The sequence below is a fragment of the Acipenser ruthenus genome, chromosome 38 (genome assembly GCF_902713425.1).
Source record: "Acipenser ruthenus chromosome 38, fAciRut3.2 maternal haplotype, whole genome shotgun sequence".
Lineage (NCBI taxonomy): Eukaryota > Metazoa > Chordata > Actinopteri > Acipenseriformes > Acipenseridae > Acipenser > Acipenser ruthenus.
The window spans coordinates 8512712-8535169 of NC_081226.1; the positions used below are offsets into that span (position 1 = coordinate 8512712).

The 22458-nt window shown below is 42.1% G+C and overlaps 1 protein-coding gene and 1 pseudogene across 1 annotated transcript; both read left to right on the plus strand.

Moving 5' to 3' along the window:
• The first annotated feature begins 1372 nt into the window (after positions 1–1372).
• Positions 1373–22458, plus strand: part of LOC131706965 (zinc finger protein 883-like) — a 59700-nt pseudogene continuing 38614 nt past the window's right edge.
• LOC117434171 (zinc finger protein 850-like) lies at positions 9242–22171 on the plus strand. The gene is made up of 2 exons (XM_059009015.1): positions 9242–10111; positions 16334–22171. Exons 1-2 carry the CDS (start codon positions 9436–9438, stop codon positions 17578–17580), a joined length of 1923 nt encoding a protein of 640 aa, XP_058864998.1. The 5' UTR covers positions 9242–9435; the 3' UTR covers positions 17581–22171.

The following is a 22458-nucleotide window of genomic DNA, read 5'->3' on the forward strand; positions in this document are numbered from 1 at the left end:
ACTACTTGAAGTACTTCCAGATACCCATTGGAGGGAATGGCTGGGAGCAGGAGTTGAGGATAAGCCAGCCTGGAGGACTTTATATAAACCCCCTCTTAATAAAAGATCAGGGGATTTGCAATGGCGACTCCTGCATACAATCTTGGCTGTTAATGCATTCGTAAGCATTAAAAATCCCGAGGTGACTGATCATTGTCCCTTCTGCAAGGAGAGAGAGACTGTCTTCCACTGCTACATGGACTGTAAAAGACTGGACCCTTTGTTCAACTTTTTAAACACCATTTTTTCAAATTTGAACTTAACTTTTACAAAGACTGTTTTTATTTTTGGTGTCAAATTTACAAGAAACCGAAAACATTTGATTCAACTGGCAAATTTCATTTTAGGGCAGGCAAAATTAGCCATCCTAAAAAGTAGAAAAAGCCAAATCAAAAATGTTCATCAGGACCTGGTAAAATTGTGTAGGATATTGGTGGTTACTCGCATAACTTTTGAATTCAAGTTTTATAAGATGATGCAAGACTTGCTCAGTTTTGAAATGTTGTGGTGTGTGAATGGGGCGCTCTGTGAGGTACAGGATGATTCAGAAGAATTCTGTATAAATATTTAAATGACTGTTTGTTTTATGTATTTTCTCACAAAATAATGTAATGTAAATGTTCACAGTTTGTTTTTGATTGTTTTTTCTACGCAATAAATGTTTTTTTTATAAAAGTAAAAAAAAGTATCTATCTATCTATCTATCTATCTATAATACAGTGGCTACAAGTAATGCATTTCCTCTCCTCCCAAGTTATGCTCCTCATGCAGAGTGTCACTGCGTGTCCCTTTGGTTGTGGCAGGCGGCTACGTATTGGGCAGCCAGGGGGGCTGTCCCCCAGGAGTACAGACAGGGGGGCTATGTGTCACTCCCCCAGGAGTACAGACGGGGGCTGTGTGTCCCTCCCCCAGGGGGACTGTGTGTCCCTCCCCCAGGAGCACAGACAGGGGTGCTGTGTGTCTCTTCCCCCAGGAGTACAGACAGGGGGGCTGTGTGTCCCTCCCCCAGGGGGACTGTGTGTCCCTCCCCCAGGAGTACAGACAGGGGGGCTGTGTGTCCCTCCCCCAGGGGGACTGTGTGTCCCTCCCCCAGGAGTACAGACAGGGGGGCTGCGTGTCCCTCCCCCAAGAGTACAGACAGGGTGGGCTGTGTGTCCCTCCCCCAGGAGTACAGACAGGGGGGCTGTGTGTCCCTCCCCCAGGAGTACAGACAGTTTTTCTGGGTCTGCCATGTTTGGAAAAAGTGGATGGGCATTTTCTGGGTAGCCAGGTCTGCCTGTGTCTGCCTGTCTCTATGGCCAGGCTGTGGTCACTAAGCCTGTACTTGGTCAGGATCTGTCTCTGCTTCGTATCTCTGACAGTGGAGAGATACTCTGCTAGAGTATAGTTTCTTTTTAGTGCCCGATAGCAATCCAGTTTATTTGGGGATTTTGTTTCTATGTCCCAATGTTTCAGATAGGAGTTTTTGGTTTGTTTTATAATTTGTTTTACTCTGCTTGGAGGCTGGTAAGCAGTGTTGACCTGAAGCTGGTTTGTGTTCGCATCAGTGGGGGTCAGTGCAGTGAGCTTGCAGGCATGTTAAAATGACTCTAAGCTTTCCCCACTCGTGTCAACGTCATATTCCTCCGACAGACAAGAACCAATCAAAACGCGAGACTGTTAAGCAGTTCCATCCCCAAAACCGGGGCTGCGTCATACCTCCGCGTCTTTTCAAAGAGAAGAACAACAACAAACGATAGAAATTTAAAAGAAAAAAGATTGAGCTCCGCAGAGTTGTTTTTAAATTATTTAACATTTTGTTGCGCACCAGTTGACAAGGCGTGGACGATAAATAAAGAAAAAGTGAGTTCCATGTTGTTGTTTTTAATTGGTGTTTGGTTGTTCTCGACGCAGTGGTGTTTTGCTGTTAGCCGCGGGTTTTTCAGCCGGTCAGTGTTTCTGTGCAGCGCAGGTATGTGATGTTCTCGTCATGGGTAGCTAGTAATGTCAGCGCGGTGTTGATGTGGTTTAACCTGCTGAACTCGGATGCGCGCAACCTCTCGATGCTCTCCTAGTGTCTGGGATAAATCCCGACTGAACTGAACAGATACTGTACGAAACTACACGTGATTGTAGATTCATATTGAATATAAACTACATGAAAACGCATTGCGCGCTGAGAGATAAGCACGTCTGTCTGTGTTAATCACTTTATAAAACATAATGTTCTTGATTACTAAATCCCGACTGAACTGAACAGATACTGTACGAAACTACACGTGATTGTAGATTCATATTGAATATAAACTACATGGAAACGCATTGCGCGCTGAGAAATAAGCACGTCTGTCTGTGTTAATCACTTTGTAAAACATAATGTTCTTGATTACCGTGTTTTGTTTTTTACAAATTTTATTTATTTATTAACTGCAGAAGCCATAAAGTAAATGATATAGACGCGGTTGTTTTAAACTAAATGATACAGACGCGGTTGTTTTCGTTATTTTGACAAAAGGTATTTAGAGTGTCGCGCTACAGAAAGTGGTACATCATCAGAATGTGGTACTGGTACCAAAACTTGATCCGTGTGACGTCAAAAAATGGTACGCTGTCAGTGTTGTGATTGACTGCTGAACAGATCAGTAGGAACAAGACAAACTGTAGATCACACACATAATCCTACATGTTTACAATGTTAGATAACACAATTTGTTGCTCTTCAGTTAGTCACATATTTGTTGAATTGGTAAAAAAACAATTATATTATTATTATTTGTTTATTTAGCAGACGCCTTTATCCAAGGCGACTTACAGAGACTCGGGTGTGTGAACTATGCATCAGCTGCAGAGTCACTTACAATTATGTCTCACCCGAAAGACGGAGCACAAGGAGGTTAATTGACTTGCTCAGGGTCACAAAATGAGTCAGTGGCTGAGGTGGGATTTGAACCGGGGACCTCCTGGTTACATGCCCTTTTCTTTAACCACTGGACCACACAGCCTCCTATTAAAATGAACTTTAAAGGCCAACAGTAACATTTGTTCAGATGAGCGTTTCCTTGTTTTCTGAGCTAAAATTATTTGCACAGCCCGGGCAAGCGCAGTACATGGAGTACCACGTTTTAACATGTACCGCAAAATAACATGGCCTGGGACTTTTTTAACATAACATTTACTGTTATACAGGCTTTTCAGCACGATAGGCTTTTTACAGTATATAGCGAATATTAATGGGCTTTTCCACATGGATAGACATTCTGTAATAACACAGGGATGTGGCAAAAACAATGCTGAAGCAACCTTATATAACATTTGTTATTTTGTTATTTATTAAGCTGTGTCTGAATGAACCACTCGCAGCGAGTCCAGCCTTTGATATGGAGACACTCCGCACTCACTAAACTTGAGCTTACATTAAACTATAATGTGGGCAAATTTTAAGGTCTTTATTGTAAAAAGGTCTTCACAGAATTAAAAAAAAATAACTTAATACAGTCAGTAAACTTCTTTAGTAACAAAACTAATCTGTACACAAAATATTAAGACATTGTCGGGTGTTCAGTATGCTTTTAGTACTTACACACACACTCACATACACACATGCTCACACGCACACACACGTGTGGAAGGCCATCCGGGTCAGAAACACACTATTTAGTGCATCTTCAAATATTTAGTACATGCAGAGGCACTGGCCCCTCCAATAATCATCTCCAAAATATTGATTTCTGCCCTTTCTGTCACTGACACTCACACACTAAACGTATTTCCTCATAAAGTGTAGTTATGGTCGTGTGTGTACTTGGTTTGCACATGTCCCCCCCCCCCCCCCCAATAAGAAATAAGTAATAATAATAATAAAGTGCAGTTAAGGACTGGCGCGTGTGTCCCTTTAATGTTTGAGTCCAGCTGTAGTAGTAAGATTAGTGGATAAACCGCACATTTTAAAAATGATGCTATTTTATGCTAAACTGAAAACTGTTAATATACTAAAGGGAAAGCACTTGTGAAGCTGAATCTAGAGCTTCAATGCAGAGTTCCTGAAATGCAGTGTGATTTATTCGTACACCACATTGAGCCTGTTTTAACGCTCGGGAATCGGACAATGCAATGTCTTTGTCAGAACTCACGAAGCTCTGTAAAGAACACGACCTGGACTTCTGTATCCTGATGTATTCCACCTGCAGGTGCTTTGGGCCGCGCTACCTGTTACAGCTGCAACTGCAGAAAGATGTGTCAGTGATAAAAAGCTCCACAGCGTATGGAGTTTCATTGAAATGGCGAGTGTAATGCTATTTATTTATATAACCATATCAACACACACCACAGACACACACACACACATTATATATATATAAATTGACATCGTCGTGTTTCTTTACAAACACAAAAATAAATACAAAAACAAACATTTTAACAAAAACACTTGCTCACAGAGTGAAATCAAACAGTTAAAACAAAACAAAGTCACGAACACTAAAAGAAACAAAACAGACCCTGGGTCAGGCTGGGCAGTTTCCTTCACTGTTTCTGCACAAGGTTTTTAAACAATAACAAAACATCAGATCTTTTAAAAATACAAAACAAAACACAAGGCTGCGCCGTCATATTTATACATTCTATTAATAATACAGTCATATTTCTACATTCTATTAATAATAGTCATATTTATACATTCTATTAATAATAGTCATATTTATACATTCTATTAATAATACAGTCATATTTATACATTCTATTAATAATACAAAGCCTCTATACAAGCAGGGCTGTGCCCTGCCCCCGCTAATAGTGTGCAGGGCTCTCTCCTGCTTCCCTGCTGCAGGCTCTCTTACAACCGTATTGTCAATAAAATGCACAGTACTACTACATTTATAATACTTTTCATTGTACTGTCAATGAAATTTGATTTCAGTGTTACTGTAGCTTCAGTAGAAACTCAGTGTGCATTTGGCATTATTTTATTACTGTAACGTCAAGCTTGGCAAATGTCTGTGATATTCTTTGAGCGCTGGATGCGGAAGCAGGTATCTTGTTTGTTTATGTCCGTGTTATGTCTGTGTTGAAGGGACTATCTATCTGACTATCTGTACAGATCTGCCTCCTTATTTTTTTTTTTTCCGGCTGCTATCGGTCTCACTCAGCCATTGAAAGCTTTTCTCTGCTTTTTCCTGAGAAAAAATGACTAGAGACCTGCGCTTGACATCTTTTTGATGATGTCGGACCGGAAACGGAAAATTGTAATGTCAGACCTGGTCCAACATAGGGCCGCAAAGGGTTAAACTTTTTCAACAGATAAAATCCTATGATATTATAAATTTATTAAAAGAAATTCTGTGTTCCTTCAATAGTAAAGCCACTCCTGCTATAATGCCAGATTGCATTTGTCCCTTGAATGCCCTTCATAACAGTGTATTTAAATTGATACATGATTATTTTTTCAGCAGCTACTAAACAGAATCCCGTGTGCTGCCATGGACAGTGTGAAGATTAAAGAGGAGTTCCCTGAACTTGAACCAGTCCCCATTAGAGTGGAGTTCTCTGGGCTGGCTTCCCTCCCCATTAAACAGGAGCTCTGTGAGATGCAATGTGAGAGCAGTCAGCCAGAGGTCTCTGACATTAAAGCTGAGCACAATGAATTGGAGATCCCCCAGATGGAAGAATCCCTTCCTGTGAAACAAGAAGAGGTGCTGGAAACTGTCCGTATTAAACAGGAGCCCCCTGAAGTAGAGTTTGAGCACATGGAACCAGTGAAGGAAGAATCCGAGGACTTCAAATCAAACATCCCTGAGCTGGAGCCTGTACGCCTGCGGGAGTGTAGCGTGGTGCTGGAGAGAATCTGCGTGAGAGAGCAAGGCGCTGGAGAGGAAGGCTCTCCCAACGGGCGCTCCCATTCAGAATGCAGTCTAGCAGGTGAGTGACTCCCAGTAGCTGTGACATTGCCGTTCTAGATTGCGTGAAATCCACAGTGTGGTTGAGAGGGAGGGAGCATATTGGTTGGATTACTTTAAAACCTGTCCAATCCGGCATCGCTTGGGACTGGAAAGTGGTGCCAGATTAGAGAGTTACTGTAAAACATTGAATACTGACCTAAAGGTAAAATGACAAAACTATCTGAACACTAAACAACTGTGTTACTGTACATACACAGTGTAATAAACACAGTAATGCTTCAGCAAACTCTTCACCTGTTATTATCACAAGCCTGTTTAACCCATTCCCATAGAAAGACCTTCACGTGCTCGTACTGTACCTGCATGAGGATTCAGGTGCTTTCTGCTGCATTCAGGGTCTCTCAGAGTTAACTCTCTTGAGTTAGTGGCATACATGATGTTACAGTTTACTAATAATTTGAAGGTATCTGGTTTTAAAACTTCATAATTATTTCTACATAGTATTAGAAATGTAAGGGTTGCCTCCCGTGTGTACGATTTATTGATTTTAAGGCAGCAAAATATGGAAATTGCACGTTTCTTTTCAAGAGTATGTCAACATCATTTTAAAAGGTTTACAAAACTTGAAAATGTCGCTGAATTTGTTGCGCAAGGTTGTTTTAAAAAAATCTGTTTTTGTCTGCTTCCGTTTTGCAGCCAAAACTTTTACAGAACATTGCTACGTTTTTAAAGATGGTTTCAGTAGTGTCTTGAGTTTCAATGTTTGAATGCCGTTTGACCTTTGTCGTACCGCAAAATCTTTCAAGGTTAGCTCAAAGATATTCTATTTAAAAGAATAGAAATAAATAGAATATCTATGGTTAGCTGTACCTGAGAGATTGCAGTGAAAACAAGCATCCATATTTAAACGAGGTATTCTCAACGCAGTAATAAGCTTTTTTTTTTTTTTTTTTTTTTTTGGTATTTCCTTGACAGGCAGCCTTCTGCACGGCAGCTTAGAAGTAACAAGTTATTACAAGAAGCTGAGAAACCAGCAATACAGCTGTTGTGTTTCTGTTTGTTTCTGTTTGCACTTTTTGTAACATGAAACACTTTGTGCAGTTGTTGTGCACAGTGTGTGTTTCTGTAGGTTGTGTACGCATGTTTGCTTTGTATTTGTACTGTATAGACTACGTGCAACTACTGTTAAAATATAAACTACTAAAAGTACTCGCCTTCACAGCACCATACATTTTCAGTCTTGGCTACTTTGCTCTGCTCCCACCCCTGTTTAGACCTTTTATTTAGCATCATGTAATCAAAGCAATTACAGCATCATTATATTGCAAAAGTCTGCCAGTATTTCATGTTATGTCACATTATATAGTGTTGTGTTTGTTTTATTTATTATTATTATTATTATTATTATTATTATTATTATTATTATTTATTTTTTTAATGGTCTCAATCCTAAAATGTCTAGGTGATGCTAAGCTTTTGGCTGTAGTGTAGGTTCCTGATGCATTTACAGTCTGTGTAACTGTATAAAATAATCTGCTTGTGTTTCTGTCTGTATACTGGAGTCCTGTAACCCACTGTGTTGGGATTCAATTATAGGAATGATAAATAGAGAGAATTGAATTAACAAAACACATAAACCCTGCATGTGTAATGTAATGCTATGGCATGGGGCTGCACATTTCTAATGCACCGTGATGTATATCTGTACAACAATAAACAAGATGATTCCAAACAGAGAGAGGGAGGGAGCCGTTCCAGTCTCCAAGCACATCATTGACAGCTGATGCGGATTACACTGCAGTTCAGTGTATGCATCTGTACAGACCCCAAGATTTGTAAAAACTCATTATTATTATTATTATTATTATTATTATTATTATTTATTTATTTATTTATTTATTTATTTATTTCTTAGCAGACGCCCTTATCCAGGGCGACTTACAATCGTAAGCAAATACATTTCAAGAATCACAGTGCAAGTAATAATACAATTAAGAGCAAGACAAATACAATGATGAATACAATGACTTTGGTTCAAGCAAGTACAAGTGTGACAAAATACAATTCAATAATACAGCAGATAACAGTGTCAGTGATAGTTACATCAGGATATAATTAAATACAAAATACTACAGTTTAAACACTTGGCAGATTGCAGTAAAATAGGGGGCAGATAAGAGCAAGTAATGCGCATTTAAGGAAGGATGATATGTGTCCCAGGGGAAAAACAGGAGTTCTACAGGTGCTGTCTGGTGTGTCTTGAGGAGGCGCCGGAATGTGGTCAGGGACTGGGCAGTCCTGGCATCTGTAGGAAAGAGATTCCACCACTGCGGGGCGAGGGTGGAGAAGGAGCGGGCTCTGGAGGCAGGGGAGCGTAGAGGAGGTAGAGCCAGTCTTCTAGTGCAGGTCGAGTGGGGGTGTAGGGAGAGATGAGGGTCTGGAGGTAGCTGGGTGCAGTCTGGTCAAGGCATCTGTAGGTTAATACAAGAGTCTTGAACTGGATGCGAGCGGTGATCGGGAGCCAGTGGAGTGAGCGGAGGAGTGGAGTTGCGTGGGAGAAGCGAGGCAGAGAGAACACCAGGCGAGCAGTGGAGTTCTGGATGAGCTGAGCGGACGGGTGGCGGTTGTCTAGGCGGGAGAGTACCAGGGCCTGGACCAGGAGCTGGGTGGCGTAGTTGGTGAGGAAGGGTCGGATTCTTCGGATGTTGCTCAGGAAGAATCGGCAAGTGTGTGCCAGAGTGGAGATGTGCTGGGAATAAGAGAGGCAGGGGTCCAGGGTGACTCCGAGGTTCTTAGCTGAGGAAGAGGGAGAGAGTGTGGTAGATTCCAGAGGAACAGAGATAGAGAGATCAGAGGAGGGGGAGGAGTAGGGAGAGAAAAGGAGGTCATAAAATACCATGATGAGAGAGATATAATTGTAATCTAATGCTGATATAATTGTAATCTGGGTTTGTCAGGGGCAATAGATCTGAAACATTACAGGAGAACTTCAAACTCAGATTTTGATCCCAGGGATCGGTTTCACCAACATCAGTCTTTACAGACTTTGCTTTCACACATAAAGGCTTTAAGTTTAACTTTGCATTTTTAAACTGGTGTAACCCAGAGAAAACCCCACAGATAAAATGCACATACTTTAATCCACTTCACCACCTAGCCACATGTCCTAAGCCTACAAGCAGTCCCTCTTACTTTCTTTCCTGTTCATATTTTCCAGGTTCCAGTCCAGCAGCTAAAGCGAGGGCGGGCGCTGGAGAATATCCTGACTCTGGGAAAGGTTTCACCCAGTTGGGAAACCTGAAAACACACCAGCGAATTCATACAGGAGAGAAACCATATAGCTGCTCTGACTGTGGAAAGAGTTTCAGTGGTTCAGGAACCCTTATAAGACACCAGCGAATTCACACAGGAGAGAAACCGTATTGCTGCTCTGACTGTGGGAAGAGTTTCATTCAGTCAGAACACCTGAAGACACCAGCGAATTCACACAGGAGAGAAACCATTTTGCTGCTCTGACTGTGGGATGAGTTTCAATCAGTCAGGAGACATGAAAAAACACCAACGAATTCACACTGGAGAGAAACCATTTTGCTGCTCTGACTGTGGGATGAGTTTCAGTTACAGAGGAGCCCTGAAAGCACACCAGCAAATTCATCTAGGATATAGCCTGTATTGCTGCTCTGACTGTGGGAAGAGTTTCAGTTTTTCAGGGTACCTGAAAACACACCAGCGAATTCACAAAGGAGAGAAACCGTATTGCTGCTCTGACTGTGGGAAGAGTTTCACTCAGTCAGGAGCCTTGAAAAAACACCAGCGAATTCACACTAGAGAGAAACCATATATCTGCTCTGACTGTGGGAAGAGTTTCAGCCACACAGAATCCCTGAAAACACACCAGCGAATTCATACAGGAGAGAAACCGTTTTGCTGCTCTGACTGTGGGAAGAGTTTCAGTCAGTCAGGAGACATGAAAACACACCAGCGAATTCACACTGGAGAGAAACCATATATCTGCTCTGACTGTGGGAAGAGTTTCAGTCACACAGTATCCCTGAAGGCACACCAGCGAATTCATACAGGAGAGAAACCATATTGCTGCTCTGACTGTGGAAAGAGTTTCCGTTTTAAAACCAATCTTCATACACACCAACGAATTCACACAGGAGAGAAACCGTATCACTGCTCTGACTGTGGGAAGAGTTTCCGTACTAAAAATGACCTTCGAGTACACCAACGAACTCATACAGGAGAGAAACCGTATTGGTGCTCTGACTGTGGCAAGCACTTCCGTCAGGCAGGAGCTCTGAAATCACACCAGAGACGAAGCCCATGTTCATTCAGATCGAAACCTTAACCTTTCATTATGAGTCCCTGTGTAATTTACTGTTTTGTGTATCGCTCTAGAGCTTGAGATTTAAATGGTCAAAATGCTGTTCAGCTCTCTTGCACTCTGATTGTGTTAGAAAGTGGGCGGAGACGCGGACACGTCACAAGAGGCTTCTCTGCTGTCAGTTTAACTCAGGCTGTCAATGCAGTCAGTGCCTGGGAGCGGGAATATGCAGAAAGGAAACTATTCTGCACCTCATCTGATGGACGAGTCAGGAGAAATTGATAACTCAGTGTGGGGAATGAGTTTCAGGGTTTAGCATTTAAACTGCATAGACTTGAAAATAAATACATTGATGGGAACGAGTATCCCGACCCCGGTATGTAGCATCCCAGAGACAAGACTGCACCGTCCTTACTGGACAACCGCCTGGAGGGTTTGTCTTGTACATTTTGTCACGTTTCTAGAACAAATTAATCAAATCAATGATTGAATATTTTGCAATGTGCATTGTCCATGCTTTTATTTTACCCTGCTTTTGTAAACTGCACCATGTAATACAAGTGTAGCACGCATGTGCACGGGTCATAGGTACAGAAACTCAGACAGGTTTTATACCAACTCTTTCTTGCTCTTTTGCAGTGTTGGACCAGAAGAGTAGTTAAAGGGCTCCTCTGTGGTATGATTGTGTGGCACCTGCAGATGTACAAGGGAGTGGAGAAATGTGTAACATTGTAGAGCTGCCCAGGAATAGGCCCCGGTAGCCATGGCGACTTGAGGTGAAATGGCCTGGTCACCATAGTAACACCAATATGTATTGGGGGAGAACGCCTCTCCCGAATTCCTGAGCTTTGGAGGCCCTGAATAAACAAGATCGGGTTGCACCTGGACTCCAAGGTGAGAGGTTGAAGATGAATAATCCTTTGTGCTAGGGTTAGGTTTTCAGTAAGAAGAGAGAGTTACGGGTAACAGCCTTACGAGAGCTCTTCCCAATATTCAACAGGGACACCCCATAGATTGATCAACATTATAAGAAACTTAAATAAATCAAAAGTCCATAAAGAGAAACTCGATCAACTGGGTTGCAGTCGAAGAAAGGAAAAGTCAACAAATGTTGAACCAATAATGAATGAACTGATTCAGCCTGCTGCCACTGGTCAAATTTACAGCAAGAGTTTTCCAATCCACTGAGCGAGTCTGGGTTGTGTGACCAGGAATACAAGCAAATCCTACAGGAAATCAGCCTCTGACGCTGGAACATTGAACCACAAACAACAACTTCATTCTAACCTGCATCGACTACAAGACAAAGATTGAGTATCCCAGCTCAACTAAAGAGTGCAGAGATTGACAGAATCTATATGTGGGAATGTAATACAGGTAGAATTGAGTATCCCAGCTCAACTAAAGAGTGCAGAGATTGACAGAATCTATATGTGGGAATGTAATACAGGTAGAATTGCAGAATGATGAGTTATAAAGTATAACAGGCTGTGGCTGTAAGTCGCTGGACAACAGAAACGGGTCAGTGTAATATCTGATGGAACAATCTGACATTATGAGACGTGTAAATATTTGAAGCGATCTGGTTAATTGTGTAACAGGTGCTGGAACGAATACAGGATGGATAATAACACATGTAACAGTGTTCAGTTTAAGGGTCGTGGATTCTAACTGAAGGATGTATAATTAAACAACAGCTTGCTAAAGCATGAATTACGATTTTGTAATATCCTATTAGAATTTAATATGGTATAGATGGGGGCGGGGTATAGATTTTGCAAGGGATTTATTTACCATTTGTACACATAAATGCATACCGATGCAACACATGCTTTCACACACAAACATTCTGCAACATCCACATTATGAGGAGTCAATGCCACGCTTACTACTAGATCTGCATTCGGTGTTACTTATTGTAAATAATTTCTTATAATACAAATTAAATTAACACAGATGCAAATTATTTTGGAGCCTTCCCAGGGAAGAAATGTGAATAAAATAAAACATCCTAGTTCAAACAGCTGAGTGTAAAGGATTGTGGGAAATGTATTCACTTGCATCCACATTAGCATCTCTGTTCTGTATTTTCGTGTCGTTTGGGGACTTCAGTTCCCATGATGCATTTCGAGTTGCCATGCTGCTCACACAAATACGTGCGCTCCTTGATGACAAGTGGAGGTGCTGAAAGCGATGGATAATGCAGCACCGTACAAGAAAAAGAAAGATGCTGCTGCAGATTTCAACATTCCCACAAGCACTTTGAAAACCGTTCTGAAATAACGGGATACAATAATACAGGCCTGTGAACAGCAAACTGGATGCAAGTCGTCAGCGTTTCTGATTTGCTCAATACCTGATGCTGAGGACGCCTTGCTTCTGTGCTTTAAAAATGCCTGTGATCAGAATGTGCCTGAATCTGGGAGCACTATGAGACACAGCACTGAGGAATAGATTTCTATTTTATATTGTGACAGAGGGAGTGCATGAGCAGATTTGGTTTCAAGTTTCCCCTCTCTCCCTGTACTTCTTGCAGGGGGTGAACAGAATGCTGTTCAGTGTGCACTGTGGAATGTGAACACAGGAAACTCATTTATGGCTGGTTTCTAAAGGGTGCAGTCTTTCTTGATTGGATATTGTAAACTGTTTTAAAACTGTCATTCTCTTATTGGATATCAATAAGTGTTTGTGCCCCCATATACACACCATTGCTGAATGTGTATGAGTCAGAGAAACATTTACATACTGACTGTTTCTGCTTCTCTCCAGAACTCTTTATTAAACTACAGGCAGTGGACAAAAAAATGGAAACACCTGGGTAAATGAGGGACACCAAGTATATTGAAAGCAAGGGCTTCCACACAGGTGTGGCTCATGCGCTAATTAAGCAAATAACATTCCAGCATGCTTAGGGGCTTGTAACCAGGAGGTCCCCGGTTCAAATCCCACCTCAGCCACTCACTCATTGTGTGACCCTGAGCAAGTCACTTAACCTCCTTGTGCTCCATCTTTCGGGTGAGACGTAATTGTAAGTGACTCTGCAGCTGATGCATAGTTCGCACACCCTAGTCTCTGTAAGTCGCCTTGGATAAAGGCGTCTGCTAAATAAACACAATAATAATAATAATAATAATAATAATAATAATAATAATAATAATAATAATAATAGAGTCATGTATAAAAATGCAGGACAGGCCTGGTTGCCTATAATTATGGCTAGCATGGCTGCAAGAGGAGACCTCAGTGACTTTGAAAGAGGGGTGATTGTTGGGGCGCGTTTGGCAGGAGCTTCAGTGACCAAGACAGCTCAACTTGCTGATGTTTCATGAGCAACGGTGTCTAAGGTGATGTCGGCATGGAACTCCGAGGGAAAGACATCATCAGCAAAGGGCAAGAGTGGGTGGAAGCGCATACTCCAGGATCGTGATATCCGTGCATTAATTCAAAGAGCAAGGAAAAACAGACGAGCAACTGCAGATCAATTGACTGCATATTTCAACCTGGGAAGCGAGCAGCCAGTTTCAACAAAAACGGTCTGGCGAGAACTCCACAGAGTGGGATACCATAGTGGCCCAACACCCTATTAAGTGACTTTACATTGGGGTTTCCATTTTTTTGTCTATTACCTGTATATTACTGATTATCAACTCTCAGAGAATCTTATTTCAGTTTTGGCCCCTACACTTTCAATACCTCCCTGCATTGCTTGCTGTTCCCTGTTTAATAAAGTATTGGTATTAAACTCTTGTACTGGAGCAGTGTGGAGTAGTGGTTAGGGCTCTGGACTCTTGACCAGAGGGTTGTGGGTTCAATCCCCAGTGGGGGACACTGCTGTTGTACCCTTGAGCAAGGTACTTTACCTAAATTGCTCTAATAAAAACCCAACTGTATAAATGGGTAATTGTATGTAAAAAATAATGTGATATGTGAAATAATGTATAATGTGATATCTTGTAATAATTCTAAGTCGACCTGGATAAGGGTGTCTGCTAAGAAATAAATAATAATAATTGTACTGAGTGCATCATTCTGCGTTAACCCATTCCAGAGACTCAGCCCCAAGTGTTTAGTTTAGGCTCAAACTTCTTCCACACATTGTAATTGTGATATAAACAGAATACCACTAAGGGGAAACCTTTACTGTCTCAGTCTTTTTTCTGTGTTGACCAATCATGTATATAATACATGAAGGGTTGTGTCCACTGTCTCCCAATGCAGGAGTTAGGATATGTTGCAGTGGAGCTGCACTGACTCATGCTGGAGGCTCTTTGCACTATTATTAACATATGGATGTTAGTGTCCAGTGTGATAAGAGATTAGAGAAGACTGTTGTAGTGTTTTATTATGATGATGATGATGATGATGATGTCAGTGCTCTGTGCAGTAAAGGGTTACCTGGAGGTGTTTTATGCAACCGGTCCCTGGTTTTCATGAATTGTGACTGATGACATTTAGAATGAATTAAAAACACACAAAACAAATGCACTGACTGGCTTCTTTAATATCACATTAAAAACCACTGGCTTCAGTACTCCCCCCTGGGTTAGCCCTGGGCAGGCTTGAGCACAGAGACTGAACTGCTCCCTCATTCCATCCCTCACCCCCTAAGAGAAAGGGTGCTCCCTCTAGTCCAGGGCAGGCTTGAGGCACAGAGACTGAACTGCTCCCTCCCTCCATCCCTCACCTGTGCTGGGATAATTACATTGTTGCTACTGCTATGATTGTCTAGGTTTTGCATGCTAATGTTTAAATGTTAATATGCGTTGTAAGATTTAGGTATCATATAGTAATGTACATCACGCACTGGTAGTTGTTATTGTGCATGTTTCCTCTTTCTTTTAGCATGTGCAGGCAGCCCATATAAGGGATGGAAAGATACTGACTACTAGCTAGAAAGAGGAAGTTCTCTCTATTTAGCCACCGCAAGCTGCATCCGTGACACTTCTCAGAAATGTCACCGACCTGGTTAGAATAGGTACAGCTGACAGGATGCTTGTAAATTAGATAAGTTGTTATTATTGTATATGATTGGTCTCATCTTAATCTTCCAAGCTGTTGCTATCCAACGTATACTGAGCTAAGCTTCTGTGATTGGCTCGCAATAACTGTAGGTTACAAGGTATATATTATGCTTACTGACTCTGCGTACTCACAACTCTACTCGATGTTTTTCTAACACCACGTGTGTTGAGAGTGATCTCGGGTTTGCAAACCATTAAACTTGTTTTACTCCACCTTGTCTGTAAGGCCTGAATCTCTGTTCAAGGGTCTGGGAACGAAACTTCCACCACACACCCCCTAAGAGAACGGGTGCTCCCTCCAGTCCAGGGCAGGATTGAGGCACAGAGACTGAACTGCTCCCTCCTAACAAGGATACAGATTTACAGTATATGCTCACACAGCTGCTTCACTAAGGAATACAAACTTGTTATGTGACTGACTCATGTGGTAGAAAATTCACAATACAAGGTATTCTCGACAATGTTAAGAACACATACTTTAATGTAAGAACTTGTATTGTTCCACCCTGTAACTGTTTGTACTTTTCCACTCTGTATCTTATTCTTGCAACAAATAGCTACGTGCAGAATAATGCTGCTGTCAGCGAGGGGGGTAACCACAGCATCCTGTCTGCTAAATGTGAACGTTGACAGGTGGCAACCGATTGCAGAATTTTTGAACCACCCTTTTGACCGTCTGTTCTAAATACCATGATGAGAGAGATATAATTGTAATCTAATGCTGATATAATTGTAATCTGGGTTTGTCAGGGGCAATAGATCTGAAACATTACAGGAGAACTTCAAACTCAGATTTTGATCCCAGGGATCGGTTTCACCAACATCAGTCTTTACAGACTTTGCTTTCACACATAAAGGCTTTAAGTTTAACTTTGCATTTTTAAACTGGTGTAACCCAGAGAAAACCCCACAGATAAAATGCACATACTTTAATCCACTTCACCACCTAGCCACATGTCCTAAGCCTACAAGCAGTCCCTCTTACTTTCTTTCCTGTTCATATTTTCCAGGTTCCAGTCCAGCAGCTAAAGCGAGGGCGGGCGCTGGAGAATATCCTGACTCTGGGAAAGGTTTCACCCAGTTGGGAAACCTGAAAACACACCAGCGAATTCATACAGGAGAGAAACCATATAGCTGCTCTGACTGTGGAAAGAGTTTCAGTGGTTCAGGAACCCTTATAAGACACCAGCGAATTCACACAGGAGAGAAACCGTATTGCTGCTCTGACTGTGGGAAGAGTTTCATTCAGTCAGAACACCTGAAAAGACACCATCGAATTCACACAGGAAAGAAACACTATTGCTGCTCTGACTGTGGGAAGAGTTTCAGAAAATCAGGAAAACTGAAAACACACCAGCGAATTCATACAGGAGAGAAACCATATTTCTGCTCTGACTGTGGGAAGAGTTTCAGAGAAAGAGGAACCCTGACAAAACATCAGCGAATTCACACAGGAGAGAAACCGTATTGCTGCTCTGACTGTGGGAAGAGTTTCATTCAGTCAGATCATCTGAAAAGACACCAGCGAATTCACACTGGAGAGAAACCATTTTGCTGCTCTGACTGTGGGATGAGTTTCAGTTACAGAGGAGCCCTGAAAGCACACCAGCAAATTCATCTAGGATATAGCCTGTATTGCTGCTCTGACTGTGGGAAGAGTTTCAGTCGCTTAGGAAACCTGAAAACACACCAGCAAATTCACACAGGAGAGAAACCATATTGCTGCTCTCACTGTGGGAAGAGTTTCAGTCAGTCAGGAGCCTTGAATAAACACCTGCGAATTCACACTAGAGAGAAACCATATATCTGCTCTGACTGTGGGAAGAGTTTCAGCCACACAGAATCCCTGAAAACACACCAGCGAATTCATACAGGAGAGAAACCGTATTACTGCTCTGACTGTGGGAAGAGTTTCAGTCAGTCAGGATACATGAAAACACACCAGCGAATTCACACTGGAGAGAAACCATATATCTGCTCTGACTGTGGGAAGAGTTTCAGTCACACAGTATCCCTGAAAGCACACCAGCGAATTCATACAGGAGAGAAACCATATTGCTGCTCTGACTGTGGAAAGAGTTTCCGTTTTAAAACCAATCTTCATACACACCAACGAATTCACACAGGAGAGAAACCGTATCACTGCTCTGACTGTGGGAAGGGTTTCCGTACTAAAAATGACCTTCGAGTACACCAACGAACTCATACAGGAGAGAAACCGTATTGGTGCTCTGACTGTGGCAAGCACTTCCGTCAGGCAGGAGCTCTGAAATCACACCAGAGACGAAGCCCATGTTCATTCAGAACGAAACCTTAACCTTTCATTATGAGTCCCTGTGTAATTTACTGTTTTGTGTATCGCTCTAGAGCTTGAGATTTAAATGGTCAAAATGCTGTTCAGCTCTCTTGCACTCTGATTGTGTTAGAAAGTGGGCGGAGACGCGGACACGTCACAAGAGGCTTCTCTGCTGTCAGTTTAACTCAGGCTGTCAATGCAGTCAGTGCCTGGGAGCGGGAATATGCAGAAAGGAAACTATTCTGCACCTCATCTGATGGACGAGTCAGGAGAAATTGATAACTCAGTGTGGGGAATGAGTTTCAGGGTTTAGCATTTAAACTGCATAGACTTGAAAATAAATACATTGATGGGAACGAGTATCCCGACCCCGGTATGTAGCATCCCAGAGACAAGACTGCAATGTCCTTACTGGACAACCGCCTGGAGGGTTTGTCTTGTACATTTTGTCACGTTTCTAGAACAAATGAATCAAATCAATGATTGAATATTTTGCAATGTGCATTGTCCATGCTTTTTATTTTACCCTGCTTTTGTAAACTGCATCGTATAATACAAGTGTAGCAAGCATGTGCACGGGTCATAGGTACAGAAACTGAGACAGGTTTTATACCAACTCTTTCTTGCTCTTTTGCAGTGTTGGACCTTAAGAGTAGTTAAAGGGCTCCTCTGTGGTATGATTGTGTGGCACCTGCAGATGTACAAGGGAGTGGAGAAATGTGTAACATTGTAGAGCTTACCAGGAATAGTCCCCGGTAGCCATGGCGACTTGAGGTGAAATGGCCTGATCACCATAGTAACACCAATCTGTACTGGAGGAGAACGCCTCTCCCGAATTCCTGAGCTTTGGAGGCCCTGAATAAACAAGATCGGGTTGCACCTGGACTCCAAGGTGAGAGGTTGAAGATGAATAATCCTTTGTGCTAGGGTTAGGTTTTCAGTAAGAAGAGAGAGTTACGGGTAACAGCCTTACAAGAGCTCTTCACAATATTCAACAGGGACACCCCATAGTTTGATCAACATTATAAGAAACTTAAATAAATCAAAAGGCCATAAAGAGAAACTCGACCAACTGGGTTGCAATCGAAGAAAGGAAAAGTCAACAAATGTTGAACCAATAATGAATGAACTGATTCAGCCTGCTGCCACTGGTCAAATTTACAGCAAGAGTTTTCCAATCCACTGAGCGAGTCTGGGTTGTGTGACCAGGAATACAAGCAAATCCTACAGGAAATCAGCCTCTGACGCTGGAACATTGAACCACAAACAACAACTTCATTCTAACCTGCATCGACTACAAGACAAAGATTGAGTATCCCAGCTCAACTAAAGAGTGCAGAGATTGACAGAATTATTAGTATTATTTGTTTATTTAGCAGACGCCTTTATCCAAGGCGACTTACAGAGACTAGGGTGTGTGAACTATGCATCAGCTGCAGAGTCACTTACAACTACGTCTCACCCGAAAGACGGAGCACAAGGAGGTTAAGTGACTTGCTCAGGGTCACACAATGAGTCAGTGGCTGAGGTGGGATTTGAACCGGAGACCTCCTGGTTACAACCCCTTTTCTTTAACCACTGGACCACACAGCCTCCATATAGAATCTATATGTGGGAATGTAATACAGGTAGAATTGCAGAATGATGAGTTATAAAGTATAACAGGGTGTGGCTGTAAGTCGCTGGACAAGAGAAACGGGTCAGTGTAATATCTGATGGAACAATCTGACATTATGAGACGTGTAAATATTTGAAGCGATCTGGTTAATTGTGTAACAGGTGCTGGAACGAATACAGGATGGATAATAACACATGTAACAGTGTTCAGTTTAAGGGTCGTGGATTCTAACTGAAGGATGTATAATTAAACAACAGATTGCTAAAGCATGAATTACGATTTTGTAATATCCTATTAGAATTTAATAGGGTATAGATGGGGGCGGGGTATAGATTTTGCAAGGGATTTATTTACCATTCGTACACATAAATACATACCGATGCAACTCATGCTTTCACACACAAACATTCTGCAACATCCACATTATGAGGAGTCAATGCCACGCTTACTACTAGATCTGCATTCGGTGTTGCTTACTGTAAATAATTTCTTATAATACAAGTTAAATTAACACAGATGCAAATTATTTTGGAGCCTTCCCAGGGAAGAAATGTGAATAAAATAAAACATCCTAGTTCAAACAGCTGAGTGTAAAGGATTGTGGGAAATGTATTCACTTGCATCCACATTAGCATCTCTGTTCTGTATTTTCGTGTCGTTTGGGGACTTCAGTTCCCATGATGCATTTCGAGTTGCCATGCTGCTCACACAAATACGTGCGCTCCTTGATGACAAGTGGAGGTGCTGAAAGCGATGGATAATGCAGCACCGTACAAGAAAAAGAAAGATGCTGCTGCAGATTTCAACATTCCCACAAGCACTTTGAAAACCGTTCTGAAATAACGGGATACAATAATACAGGCCTGTGAACAGCAAACTGGATGCAAGTCGTCAGCGTTTCTGATTTGCTCAATACCTGATGCTGAGGACGCCTTGCTTCTGTGCTTTAAAAATGCCTGTGATCAGAATGTGCCTGAATCTGGGAGCACTATGAGACACAGCACTGAGGAATAGATTTCTATTTTATATTGTGACAGAGGGAGTGCATGAGCAGATTTGGTTTCAAGTTTCCCCTCTCTCCCTGTACTCCTTGCAGGGGGTGAACAGAATGCTGTTCAGTGTGCACTGTGGAATGTGAACACAGGAAACTCATTTATGGCTGGTTTCTAAAGGGTGCAGTCTTTCTTGATTGGATATTGTGAACTGTTTTAAAACTGTCATTCTCTTATTGGATATCAATAAGTGTTTGTGCCCCCATATACATACCATTGCTGAATGTGTATGAGTCAGAGAAACATTTACATACTGACTGTTTCTGCTTCTCTCCAGAACTCTTTATTAAACTACAGGCAGTGGACAAAAAAATGGAAACACCTGGGTAAATGAGGGACACCAAGTATATTGAAAGCAAGGGCTTCCACACAGGTGTGGCTCATGCGTTAATTAAGCAAATAACATTCCAGCATGCTTGTAACCAGGAGGTCCCCGGTTCAAATCCCACCTCAGCCACTGACTCATTGTGTGACCCTGAGCAAGTCACTTAACCTCCTTGTGCTCCGTCTTTCGGGTGAGACGTAATTGTAAGTGACTCTGCAGCTGATGCATAGTTCGCACACCCTAGTCTCGGTAAGTCGCCTTGGATAAAGGCGTCTGCTAAATAAACACATAATAATAATAATAATAATAATAATAATAATAATAATAATAATAATAATAATAATAATAGAGTCATGTATAAAAATGCTGGACAGGCCTGGTTGCCTATAATTCTGGCTAGCATGGCTGCTAGAGGAGACCTCAGTGACTTTGAAAGAGGGGTGATTGTCGGGGTGCGTTTGGCAGGAGCTTCAGTGACCAAGACAGCTCAACTTGTTAATGTTTCATGAGCAACGGTGTCTAAGGTGATGTCGGCATGGAACTCTGAGGGAAAGACATCATCAGCAAAGGGCAAGAGTGGGTGGAAGCGCATACTCCAGGATCGTGATATCCGTGCATTAATTCAAAGAGCAAGGAAAAACAGACGAGCAACTGCAGATCAATTGACTGCATATTTCAACCTGGGAAGCGAGCAGCCAGTTTCAACAAAAACGGTCCGGCGAGAACTCCACAGAGCGGGATACCATAGTGGCCCAACACCCTATTAAGTGACTTTACATTGGGGTTTCCATTTTTTTGTCTATTACCTGTATATTACTGATTATCAACTCTCTGACAGTCTTATTTCAGCTTTGGCCCCTACACTTTCAATACCTCCCTGCATTGCTTGCTGTTCCCTGTTTAATAAAGTATTGGTATTAAACTCTTGTACTGGAGCAGTGTGGAGTAGTGGATAGGGCTCTGGACTCTTGACCGGAGGGTTGTGGGTTCAATCCCCAGTGGGGGACACTGCTGTTGTACCCTTGAGCAAGGTACTTTGTGAAATAATATCACATTATACATAATATGTGAAATAATGTATAATGTGATATCTTATAATAATTGTAAGTCGACCTGGATAAGGGCGTCTGCTAAGAAATAAATAATAATAATAATTGTACTGAGTGCATCATTCTGCGTTAACCCATTCCAGAGACTCACCCCCAAGTGTTTAGTTTAGGCTCAAACTTCTTCCATAAATTGTAATTGTGATATAAACAGAATACCACTAAGGGGAAACCTTTACTGTTTCAGTCTTTTTTCTGTGTTGACCAATCATGTAGATAATACATGAAGGGTTGTGTCCACTGTCTCCCAATGCAGGAATTAGGATATGTTGCAGTGGAGCTGCACTGACTCATGCTGGAGGCTCTTTGCACTATTATTAACATATGGATGCAGTGTCCAGTGTAATAAGAGATTAGAGAAGACTGTTGCTAGACTGTTGTAGTGTTTTATTATGATGATGATGATGATGATGATGTCAGTGCTCTGTGCAGTAAAGGGTTACCTGGCGGTGTTTTGTGCAACCGGTCCCTGGTTTTCATGAATTGTGACTGATGACATTTAGAATGAATTAAAAACACAAAACAAATGCACTGACTCGCTTCTTTAATATCACATTAAAAACCACTGGCTTCAGTACTCCCCCCTGGGTTAGCCCTGGGCAGGCTTGAGCACAGAGACTGAACTGCTCCCTCCCTCCATCCCTCACCCCGTAAGAGAAAGGGTGCTCCCTCTAGTCCAGGGCAGGCTTGAGGCACAGAGACTGAACTGCTCCCTCCCTCCATCCCTCACCCCCTAAGAGAAAGGGTGCTCCCTCCAGTCCAGGGCAGGCTGGAGGCACAGAGACTGAACTGCTCCCT

Bases quoted from the DNA above. Each gene is read 5' to 3' on its own strand.
- LOC117434171 (XM_059009015.1), top strand. From the start codon at position 9,436: ATGAGTTTCAATCAGTCAGGAGACATGAAAAAACACCAACGAATTCAC. The intron at 10,112-16,333 runs GTTTCCGTACTA...ACTCTGGGAAAG, and splicing joins CTGCTCTGACTGTGGGAAGA to GTTTCACCCAGTTGGGAAAC.